The sequence below is a fragment of the Brassica napus genome, chromosome A7 (assembly GCF_020379485.1).
Source record: "Brassica napus cultivar Da-Ae chromosome A7, Da-Ae, whole genome shotgun sequence".
NCBI classification, from domain to species: Eukaryota; Viridiplantae; Streptophyta; class Magnoliopsida; order Brassicales; family Brassicaceae; genus Brassica; species Brassica napus.
In genome coordinates, this window is record NC_063440.1 from 26826506 (window position 1) to 26838082 (window position 11577).

Sequence of the window (11577 nt, forward strand, 5' to 3'; positions counted from 1 at the left end):
CAAATGCCATTACATGAGCTTTCCAAAATTCGTGGAAGTTTTTTTTTTGTATATATCTTTTTTTCTACTTCACACACGTTCGTTTATCTTGTGGATTTTTCAGCTATTTTATGAAATACATTAAAGTAGTAATCATCTACAGCAAGAGAGAGGGTGACATATACATGTAATAAGAATCTATTTTAGCAAATATAAATAGATAAGTTCTTCTGATTTAGAACACTTTGTTGGGTTCTAGTTATAGTAATAGTTCAGTAACTGATCAAGAGTTATCTATCAATCTTATCACACGTTGGAATTCAAAAAAATAGCTACAGCATACAGAGCTGCGTATCCATGATATATACAACTTGAAATGTTTCATACGGAACAAAACAATTAAAAAAGATGATGTAAAAGTCTGACCCGACTCATGTGGATAGCAAGTTGTACAATATCTATAATGTTCTACAGAATAAAAATATGAAATTATCATCCCAAAGGCATGGAATAATAACATTCCTCTACTTTAAAAGAGAATATTTACTTTTTTAGTCATTTAAGAAAACAATTTTTTTATGTTTTTTTTCTTATAGATAATGAATATAAATAGAGCAGAGAGGCGACAATGCAAGTGTAAGAGCAGCATCTCCTGATAACAACCGCTGGAGAAAAAAAAATTGGAAGCAGAGATGATGAAGCTTTTGAATTTGTTCATAACTTCATCAAAACCAGTAGTGGAGATTCTCCTGATAACAATAGTTGGATTCTATTTGGCTCTTGATGGAGTCAATCTTCTTGGTCAAGATGCTCGCAAATATTTGAACAATGTTCGTTATTACTTAAAACTAAATTAACCCTCTTCCTTAACCCTATCAACTCTGTTTAATCTCTGCTCTGTCTTCTTCTTTTGCTGTATATTAGATTGTCTTCTATGTGTTTAGTCCTTCACTTATTGGAAGCCGTTTAGCTGATAGTGTTACATATGAAAGCTTGGTGAAAATGTAAGTTTTTCACACTAGTTCATATATGTTGCTCTCTGGTTAGTTTATATTAATGAGAAAATGATGTTGTGTGTGGTCAGGTGGTTCATGCCAGTTAATGTTCTGCTAACATTCATCATTGGTTCGTTATTAGGCTGGATTGTTATTGTCATCACTAAGCCTCCTTCCCATCTTCGTGGACTCATTGTTGGTTGCTGTGCTGCTGGTAACAAGATCTAAACATTGTTGTGTCTCTCCTAATGATGATATTAACGAAACTCAAAAACAGGGAACTTGGGAAACATGCCACTAATCATAGTCCCAGCTATTTGTAAAGAAAGAGGAGGTCCTTTTGGAGATCCTGAGAATTGCCAGAAGTATGGAATGGGTTATGTTGCACTCTCCATGGCTGTAAGTTGTCGTCTTCTATTACTTTCAGAGACTTATTATCAGTGCATATATAATGATATTTATGATGTTATCAGATGGGATCAGTTTATATATGGACTTACGTCTACAATCTTATGCGGGTACTAAACTCTCCCATTGAAACACAACCTTCTATTGAATCCAACTATGATACCTGCAAAGTCCCACTGATTCCCTCTAAAGAAGAAGAAGATAACCAAAAGGTGTCAACTCATCACCATGATTATTAACTATTCATTCATCAGAGGTAATCCTTTTGGTAATGACTTTGTCCATGTGTGAGTGTGTGATAGGCTGGGAGGTGGGACAGAATCAAGAGAAGAATAGTTTCACTGTCGGAGAAAGTCAACTTAAGGACGATATTTGCTCCATCAACTATTGCTGCGGTTTGTGTTTCACTACTCAAACATTCATACTACTGTATTAATCTTTCTTACCTTTTTTGTTTTGTGTTCAGATGATCGCGCTTGTGATCGGTCTCATTACTCCATTAAGGAAGCTAATAATCGGCAACGGAGCTCCTCTTGGAGTGCTTCAAGACTCAGTAACTCTAGTGGGGTAATTGAAGTAGTGTATAGACACACATTATCTAGACAAAAGCCACTCACTAGACAGCTCTAATCGATCTTCTTGTTTTGTTTTTGGCTTAAAGAGATGGAGCCATTCCTGCTATGACCTTGATCATTGGAGGAAACTTACTCAAAGGTATGAGGAGTTCAGGAATGAAAAAATCCACCATCGTCGGTGTCTTGGTTGCACGTTACATTCTCCTACCTATAAGTGGTGTGTTAATCGTAAGAGGAGCATACAAGTTGGACATGATTCCCTCAGAGCCCTTGTACCAGTTCGTTCTGCTTATTCAGTATGCTGTCCCTCCAGCTATGAATCTAGGTTCGTTGCTGCTAACCAACTCTTTTTATTTGAACTTAAAGAGTTAACATTAGTTTACTGATTCGAATTACGTGATACTCTGCCAGGTACAATAACTCAGTTATTCGGAGCAGGTGAAAGTGAATGCTCAGTGATTATGTTATGGACTTACGCTTTGGCTTCTGTTTCACTCACTGCTTGGCCTACGTTCTTCATGTGGCTTGTGGCTTAAAACCACCACACTAGATCATGTCTACTGTTTTGAACATCTTAGATCATTAGATCATGTATCATTATAGAATAGATAAGTTTTCTTAAAAAACGTTGAAAGCTAATAAAGCCTTTGATACAAAGTTGAGAACATAAAGAAACACAATCAGAGGTGATGATAATAAGCTAAAGCGACGAGAGTGAGAAGCACACTAGAGATATGCTTGAAAGAAGCACTGACTCAAAGATCAAAATCCTCCTCAGAGAGAGGACTTGTCCTGCAGATCATCGAAGTAAGGATGCTCCATAGCCATCTTTGCTGAGATTCGTTTCGCTGGCTCATACTGCAGCATTTTCTGTTTCAGGAAGATGATTATAACATGTTTAGTTCGTGGTGTTGAGTGAGTTCTGATAACTAGTTAAAGACCTTTGGAACTTACAGAGAGAAGATCAAGTCCAGCCTGATCGAGTTTAGGAACAGACGTGGAGAGACTCAACGGCTTCCACTGTGGATACTCGTGCCAGTTCTTGAGTGTGCTCACACCTGGCCACATTTCTTCATTGGGTGTTCCGAGCAACCTGAGTAAAGACAGCGACACAATATTAAAGGGTTTGTGTTTAATGTCTTTCAAAGCAAGAATGTGGAACAAAGAGTTACCTGAAAATATGGAGAAGCTGTTGGAGCTCAGAGTCTCCAGCAAAAATCGCTTGGTTAGTCACAAGCTCAGCTGCCAATGTCAAAGAAACAACGTTAGTTTCTGTAGTGTTTTATAAGTAAAGACTGATATTGAAGTGAGTAAAACGTACCAAAAACGCAGCCAACAGACCACATATCCACAGCTGTAGAGTAATGAGTGGCACCAAGAAGAACTTCTGGAGCTCTATACCATAGAGTCAATATCTGTTGCAATGAACAATGGATTTAAAAACAAGAAACAGTGAGTTTTTATGCATAGATTATTACCTCGTGAGTATACTTCTTCATAGGGAGAGTGAAGGCTCTGGCTAAACCAAGATCTGCAATCTTGAGCCTCATCGTCTTGGGATCCATCAAGAGATTGTGAGGCTTAAGATCTCTGTTAACGAAACCAAGAGAAAGTAGTAAGATCTCTCTCTTAAATCATTCTCACTTGTAAACATTATATACCTGTGCAGCACACCGTGTCCATGGCAGAACGTCATTCCTTTGCAGAGTTGGTACATCAAGCTCTTGACGATTTGGGGAGGAATGTTGTCTCCGGTTTGACGGAAACTTCTGATGTACTTCTTGACGTCAGTGTCCATGTACTCAAACACCAGGTAGAGCACAGTTTTGCCGTCTTTGCTCAGTCCTTGCTTAACATCCATCAACCTGAAGAAGAAAATCAACAATCAGATAAGCAAATAGATATTTAATTAAACTTAACAGAATCCTAATTGAGATCTATCAACTCTACGAATCCTAATTGATCATCCAGAGTCTTAATTGAGATCTATCAACTCTAGGATTCATCTATCCAGCAAATCCTCAGAGATATGATTCAGATCAAATAAGAAATCGAGATCTAACGAAACGAACACTATGCTATACGTAACCGTAACGCGAATCCAAGCGAGAGAGTGAGAGAGAGGGAATCCGAACCTGACGATGTGAGGATCGCGAGCGAGCATGCGTAAGATGGAGATCTCGCGGAGAGTGGTGGAAGGAACGCCTTCTTCGTCCTCGTGGAGACGCGTCTTCTTGAGAGCGACGATCTTTCCGGTAGCTTTCTCTCTGGCTCTGTAGACTTTCCCGTAAGTGCCTTCGCCGACTTTCTCGAGCTTCTCGAAAGCGTCCATGGCCGAAACTGCTATAACTTCCTTATCCATCTCTCTCTCTCTAAAACTTTTCTTCTTCTCTCAGACGGTTCTTAAAGTGAAATGAAGGGAGAAATGAGAGTGTAGATGGATGGGTTATATAATAATATAATGAAATTCGAATTAATGTAAGATTCCTTTTTCGACTTTACAACGGAAGGATAATTCGAAATTCAAACCAGAGCGGTCTTTTTTGTTATACGCTTCCTTCATTGTTATTAATTTATTTTATTCGCCTCCCTAGGACGACGACTGACTATATAGTTTTCTAAAAAATATTTTCTAAAATTGCAAAGATTGTATTTGATAGCCAATAATCAAATTCGGATCTCTGAATTAATACATGAATTGTAAGTAAATTTTAAATAACTTAAATACTCAATTAATTAAGGGCATGAATTTGTAAATCTAGAGTTTTGGAAGATCATGAAAAGCAAACCTAAATCCAAAATATTATTGCTTATTGTTTTACTAAACTCAACTTTGAACAATAGAGTTGTGTAAATCAGAAAACAAAATCAAAACGTGAGTCTATGAAGAGAGAGGGGAAGGTCAAAGATGAAAAGATTTAAAACAAAGTTTGGGATAGTAATGGAAAATCATTTAAGCAAATTGTTGACCGCTGGTGGAAGAAGATGAGATTGTGGAGAGAACATCAGTCACCGAAGCCATTACGCTCAGTGCCGCTTTCAATACATCTTGAGAGCATCCCGGTTTCACCAGCGTCCTCACCTGACAATCATCATACATAGCCCACATAATCAATACACACAATTGAGGCCTTGCCATGACATAAGAAAGGGGAAAAAAATGTTGTAGTACCTGATCGAGATACTCCTGCAGCTTCTTGATTCTCCCCATGTAATCTTGGTCTTCAACACACAGGCTTACCGCCTTTGCATCTGCACCTGGTCCATCATACTGAACCGGTCCTGGGTTTCTGTACATGTCTTCCATCAAGAACTTCTGCGCATTTTGTCTCAATAGCCTGCAAAATATCAAACAATGAATAACCATCCGAGTCTCCATCACTTCACCTCCATTGAGGTTTAGTAACTTACTCGTATGCTTTGCCTTTTAAGTCCACCGTAGCTGGGTGAATCGCTGGTCTTCCTATCGAGGTTGAACCAGAGTTTTGGGACCAGCGCTTAACCGTCATCATTGCCTAAACGTTAACCAGTGAAAGAGACTTAAGTAAAACTTGAAAAGCAAATATCATTGAAACTTCAACTTAGAAAATTAGGGAGACAAAACTCAACCGTCATAGGTGCGGCGCCACACTTCCATTTGTTTACAGGACTCTTTAGGTTAGTCACAGTTGCCATGTAGCCGTTCAAACCAGCTGCAAGGATGTGGTAACATATACGCCCAAGGACCTGCACAATGTTATCATTTGATGATTGTCAATATCCAAAACACTAGTAAATTTGCAATAGCATTCTTGTGCAGTTGTCGATGACATACATAGGCATAGTCACAGTCGAATTTTGATGGTAGAGATCCACGAGCTTGGTAACCAAAAAAGTGGCAGATAGCGTTGAACTTCTTCCCTTTGTATGTTCCTTCTTTCTGTCATTTTTGAAAATTAGTGTTCAGAAGAAACATCTTCCTTGCAAGGTTTATTATAATAAAAAAAAAAAGAATATCAGTAAAAATGGGATTGTGATCTGTGAAAAAGAACGTGAAGCATACCGTGCGCTTGTTCATTTCAGTCTCCACCAGATAAGCTAGAAGTTTCTCTGTCTCAATCTACGGAAGAAAGCAAGTGAGCGATTAGGATTCTAACTTTGTAAAGCACAGTGATCATTATTTCCATTCCACTTACCTGGGAGAGCTGAGCAGAATCATCAGACTCGGGATGAAGAAGTAGCTGCAGCAAGTGAAACGACAATTTCGTAAGTATTCAGACTCATAAACATGTGAGGAAAACAAATAACAATCCCATGCTAAAAAAATCAAGACCTGTTTCTTAATGAACGGAGGCAAAAACTCAAACAGAGCAGATGACCAAGGTGACAGCTGGGTAGAAATGTTATCAGCATGCACACCCTCCTTAAGCAGTCCATGAATTTCCTGCATAGAACAGCGCCAACATCATGTAAAAAACCTACTATGTTTTGGTACTCAAGAAACCGGAAAATGTATATTTTTACAAATTACCTTCAGCAGAGCATAGAGTTCAGGAATACTCTCTACAATCCCTTCAGGAATTAGGATGACTCCATGGTTTTTGTCTGGAACAAATAAACGGTTTATCATTGAGGTTAGTGAACAAGCAAAAGACATCACTACTGCCAACATTACATAAACTAGTTATAATTATGAGACCTTGTCCTGCTCTTGCTTGCACAGCATCACAGATTTGTTTTGTGATGTCAAATATGGTGAGCTTAGATGCTGTAACCTCCTCGCCCAGTATCACCTGAGACAATCACATCACACGCAAGTAAGAACCTACAAACAGAATTGAGATCAGTCAACAGAGTCGATTGTATATGTTTAAAAAAAATACCATGTTTGGATGAGACTGAAGTGTACACTCAAGGGCAACATGTGAATGCTTCCGGCCCATGAGACGGACGAAGTAATAATACTGGCAACACATAGGAAAACATATATTATTATAGAGAATAGAAAACTATATTAATATGAATAGAAAATACACTAAGATGCAGCCAGACTAAACACTTAAATGGTTAAGTGGCCTTAGCAACCTTTCTAAAACATCACAGCGGCTTGAAATATCATTTACCTTCTCTGCTGAAAGGGCATCGGTGCAGACATTGCTGATGAGTTGAGAATTCACCTGTACACGGTAACATAACATTAGACTAGATAACGAGATCAACTGTTATTAATCTGAAAGGAGTGGCGTGAGCAAGGAAATAAATTTCAATTACCTTGCAAATAGTGTCGAAACCAACGTTTGCCTCCACAAACTGATTCTTGAGATCTCCATTAATAGTGACCGGAACACCAACTACCTGAAATATATAAGTAATTTCTTCTGTTAACGAATTCATCAGTAGAAAGGTGCGACCATATCACTTCATTTTTTCATAAAAGTATCGGTCTAGGAAAAAAAAAGAAAACCGGGAAAAGGTAGGACCTTTGTTGAGCATTTTGCTTCAGCAAAAAATTCAGCAAGATGAGCGGCATCTGTGTTTGATGTTACACCTAGCCAATAAAAACATACAATAAGCTTTACAAAAAAAATTTAAAATAAGATGTCATTATCACCAACACTATAAAAGAGAACAGTAGGTACCTCCAATGATAACAAGGCCATCCAACTTCAAATATGTGCAAGCTTTCAGAGCAGCATTAACCTGCTCGGTTGTTCTAATCTGATCCTTTGTTCTTCCAAGCAAATCAAAGCCACCTTATCCAACATACATTAATTCACCAGCCGTAAGAGAGCAACACAGATAAAATTCTAAAGTACCGTAATAACATCTTTACAACCAACCTTGGTTTTTGTAGGTTTGGAGGACTTCATCAGTGATCTCCACGGTCTTTTGGGCAAATAGACCTTCAGAACCACCTGTTGAAAGGTTACAAAACTTTCAATTACAATCATTCAGAGATCAACACTAAAGTAAGATTAACAGAAATAAGAAAAACAGAACATTACCCAAAAATCCTAGCAGAGTGTTCTTTGCGTTATGCACTTTGAGAGCCTCATAAAGACCCCAAATTACATTGTGACCACCAGGAGCCTGCCTTCCAGAAAACACAATTCCAACCCTACAATAGAAAGCAACTAGCTCAAAACCAACAATTACAGAGAACATAATATACAGAGGTATGCACAAGCATACCTAATGGCTGGATGCTCGGTGATGATCTGAGCATCAGGAACTTTGGCAGTCGCCCTAAGGAAGTGAGCCAAAGGCTGGCCTAGAGTATGCGGGAAGGCACGCGCAATGATATGAGAGTCACCAGATTTAGCCACAGTGGTTCCATCACCAAATTCAACGCGAACAGTTCTCCCCTAAAAAATTGCACATCCACCAATAACAAACTCAACTCACAAATCCAAAAAAAAAAAATTAAAAAACACTATTCCAGAAAAAAATCACGTTGAACTACAACAACAACCAAAAACTACTAGTGCTACATTGCGCTGGTCCACGTCAGCATGCAACTCCACCTACTAGTAGATCAGGCAGTTACGGGGATCCTAAAACCCTAGATCACAGTCACAAATCACAATCCACATTTGTTTAAACAGATCTCCATGAACAGTGACACTATCGCAACCTCCTCGAGGAGAAAAACCACACTAAACGATTCGTATACATAAAAAAATTCACGATATCACGAAATTGTGAGAAAACGAAACAGAGTATTTAAACGAAAAGCATAGAGATCCGAGCGTGGGAGACAGTGGTAAGAGTGAACGTGAAGGGATCTAAGGAGAAGGGACCTGGAGACAAGGAGGGAGCTGAGGCTGGTACTGAGATCGAAGCTGTTGAAGAGGAGAGAGTTCTCTAGGGATTCCAAAATCTGAATCCATGGGTGAATCGATCGATCGATCGCTTTTTAGGTTTTCGAGAGAGGTTTTAGGTTGGTGAGAGTGAGTTAAGTTTTTTTTCTTTCTTTGTGCTCGTCGAAAAAGTGTTTATATAGTGTGCGGAGGAGGACTTGGCGATACGATCAACCAAATAGCCAAATATTTTTTTTTCTTGGTCGCCAATTTTTCAACTCTTAGTCCTCGCTTTCCCCGACTACCCCCTTGTTATCCTTGTTATTACGAGATTGCCACTGACACGGTTCTTTTTTTGTTTCTTGGTTTAATTCGCTTTTTAAGGTTCGGTTTGGTGTTGAGGGATTCTGAATTCTCGGTTGAAATTCAATTGATTTTTTTATTTAGATCTAAGTAGATATGAAGTTTATACTTTTTATTACTAGATTGCCACTGTCACGGTTATTTTTTTGTTAATTCACTGTTTAAAAGGTTTTGTTTGGTTTAAATTCAATTTTTTATCGGTTTAGTTTGGTTTAAATGTGTGGTTCGGCTATGGGTTGGTTTTAGTTGATTGAGAAATTCCCACCTAAATGTGACCAAACTTTATAAAGAAAGAAATAAGAAAGGCATAAATGTGATGATGATTCTAGAAAGGAGAGTGAATGAGCACCAAAGGATAGGTGGAGGGTAATTACGGAAGTACCAAATAACGAGAGGCAAATAAAAAAAGGAAACATAGGAGAATATATCCAGCATTCAATTAAAAGAATATTCTTACAAAGATAAGATTGTAATATACAATGGGAGGACTCTGGATTTCCTCTTCCTCAAGTATTGCCTCAAAAACTACGTCCAGTCACACTCCTACCCATAGAAATCTTCTATATCAAGCTAATTTTATATGTAGTAGATGCTTTACACAAAATGGGCCTCCTCGTTACATGCCTATATATTTAGATCTCCATTGGGCTCTTATCAAGACCCATCAGCTATTCCTTTGTAATAGCCCCATGTAAAACAGGTACTTAATCAATGTACGTATAACTCTGAGATGGTAAAAGAAGTACAGTCTAGCACAAGGTAATTGATATACTCATGTAAACTAGGCCTCTAAAACAATTAGCTTGGTAGAAATGTGTAACATAGTAAAACATAGCATCATGGATCATGAAAAATGTATAACACAAAACACCAAAGTTGGTGACCACCACCTAAAACTAAAAAGGAGTAGGTAAATGGGGTCAGCTTTGCCTTGTGCTCAACTACCAACTGTTTGAATTTTAATGATTGTCTTCTGGTTCTGGATAATGCCACACAAACAAAATAAAACAATCCATTTGAAAATGACGTGGCAAATAGAACTACGAAGGTTCTAGGGCCTCTCTGTAATACCCAAAGCCATATTAGTCAACGAGGCCCATATAAATAAAGTCGTAGAACAATAATTTTGAGAACGGTAACGGAGTAACAGAGGAGATTGAGATGATGTCGGCGACGGCGAGTCACGGGGGAGTGATGATGCTTCCGTCACCATCCGGAGCGTTGCAGCATCAGCGACCACCGACCGTAACTGGATCGGATATGTTCCGCGTAAGACGAAAGGAACCGAGAGGGTTGAGGCTGGTGGTTGCGGCGACGGCGAAGTACAAGGGGACGAAGATGAGGGAGGAGAAGCTATCGGAGATGATAGAGGAGAAAGTGAAGGAAGCGACGGAGGTTTGCGAGGCGGACGTGAGATCGGAGGAGTGTAAAGTCGCGTGGGACGAAGTGGAAGAGGTGAGCCAAGCCAGAGCAGATCTGAGGATCAAGCTCAAGTTCCTGAACCAGGACCCGCTCGAGAGTTTCTGCCAAGAGAATCCTGAGACCGACGAGTGTCGTATCTACGAAGACTGAGGAAAGTGACCGGAGATTGAGTACTTCTCGTGTTCTGTCTTTTCGTAGAATTTTAATATTTTTATCTCGATGTGATTATTTGGGACTATATGCTAACAATAAGAGGAGTAGTAATATCACATTTGTTATACGGTTGGACATGAAACAGAGTTATTCTAATTAAGTTAGATGTAATGTCTGCAAAACCAGACAAGTGATCATGGAGAGTCGAGAGAGATACAAGCTGTGCGTTGTCTCAAACAGACGTCGTGAAATATGCGAAAACGACTTTTTTCATGGTTAGAAATTTAACACAATGGCCCAGTGAGTTAATTGGGCTTAGACTAAATCGCCAGGTCCGAGAGTTAGTTAGAGCGCAAGCCCAATGAGTTAATAATAACTATCAGATTTGTCAACAAAGAGTTGTTTTAGCATATAAAATTTTGATAAATTTTGCAATGAAATTATAAAATAATATTTATTTTTCTAACGAAAATCTTATGTTTTACATATTTAATATGAAACGGACCGAGTATGGTTTAATTTACAAGTTGATGCAGTTACATGAATTTAATATTATAAACACACAAAATGATGAAAGGTTTTATAAAAAGGCTGAAGAAAAAAAGAAACAACTAAACAAAGAAGGAAATACCAAAAAAATATTTTTTTCTCGTTCTCCGAATCAATATTGAAAGTCAAAGTCAAATTTTGGAGATGATCTCTATGATTCTTTGATTTGATTCTATCTCGGCCTTGATTCTTGAATTGAGGGTCTTTATGTATGAAGAAAAAGAAACTGTATAAGAGTTATGGAAAAGGTACAAATACTCGCGCTTTTATTGTACATAATCTCTTGGAAATGTTGAAGTAAAACCTTCAGAAACTGATATAATCTTCGCTAAGAGTATACAAGGAGCTTTGATC

The 11577-nt window shown here is 38.4% G+C and overlaps 4 protein-coding genes across 4 annotated transcripts; 2 read left to right on the forward strand and 2 right to left on the reverse strand.

The window, feature by feature from the left end:
* Positions 1 to 580: 580 nt before the first annotated feature.
* BNAA07G32840D (protein PIN-LIKES 3) lies at positions 581 to 2614 on the forward strand. Its single transcript, XM_013862526.3, has 9 exons — positions 581 to 809; positions 904 to 983; positions 1064 to 1188; positions 1252 to 1373; positions 1448 to 1594; positions 1685 to 1777; positions 1849 to 1949; positions 2044 to 2282; positions 2369 to 2614. Exons 1-9 carry the CDS (start codon positions 672 to 674, stop codon positions 2491 to 2493), a joined length of 1170 nt encoding a protein of 389 aa, XP_013717980.1. The 5' UTR covers positions 581 to 671; the 3' UTR covers positions 2494 to 2614.
* Positions 2537 to 4491, reverse strand: LOC106421687 (cyclin-dependent kinase B2-1). Its single transcript, XM_013862527.3, has 7 exons — positions 4093 to 4491; positions 3619 to 3822; positions 3436 to 3547; positions 3279 to 3372; positions 3130 to 3199; positions 2912 to 3050; positions 2537 to 2827 (listed from the first exon to the last, which is right to left on the reverse strand). Exons 1-7 carry the CDS (start codon positions 4317 to 4319, stop codon positions 2732 to 2734), a joined length of 942 nt encoding a protein of 313 aa, XP_013717981.2. The 5' UTR covers positions 4320 to 4491; the 3' UTR covers positions 2537 to 2731.
* Positions 4492 to 4736: 245 nt separating this feature from the next.
* LOC106421674 (pyrophosphate--fructose 6-phosphate 1-phosphotransferase subunit alpha 2) lies at positions 4737 to 8967 on the reverse strand. The gene is made up of 19 exons (XM_013862515.3): positions 8737 to 8967; positions 8129 to 8301; positions 7942 to 8054; positions 7777 to 7851; positions 7576 to 7689; positions 7417 to 7484; positions 7208 to 7291; positions 7060 to 7113; positions 6820 to 6900; positions 6636 to 6729; positions 6468 to 6541; positions 6270 to 6380; positions 6133 to 6177; positions 6000 to 6056; positions 5772 to 5876; positions 5567 to 5683; positions 5369 to 5472; positions 5130 to 5295; positions 4737 to 5039 (listed from the first exon to the last, which is right to left on the reverse strand). Exons 1-19 carry the CDS (start codon positions 8824 to 8826, stop codon positions 4911 to 4913), a joined length of 1854 nt encoding a protein of 617 aa, XP_013717969.1. The 5' UTR covers positions 8827 to 8967; the 3' UTR covers positions 4737 to 4910.
* A 1166-nt stretch (positions 8968 to 10133) lies between these two features.
* On the forward strand, positions 10134 to 10834 carry LOC106421573 (calvin cycle protein CP12-3, chloroplastic). Its single transcript, XM_013862403.3, has one exon. It carries the CDS (start codon positions 10261 to 10263, stop codon positions 10669 to 10671), a length of 411 nt encoding a protein of 136 aa, XP_013717857.1. The 5' UTR covers positions 10134 to 10260; the 3' UTR covers positions 10672 to 10834.
* The last annotated feature ends 743 nt before the right edge of the window (positions 10835 to 11577 follow it).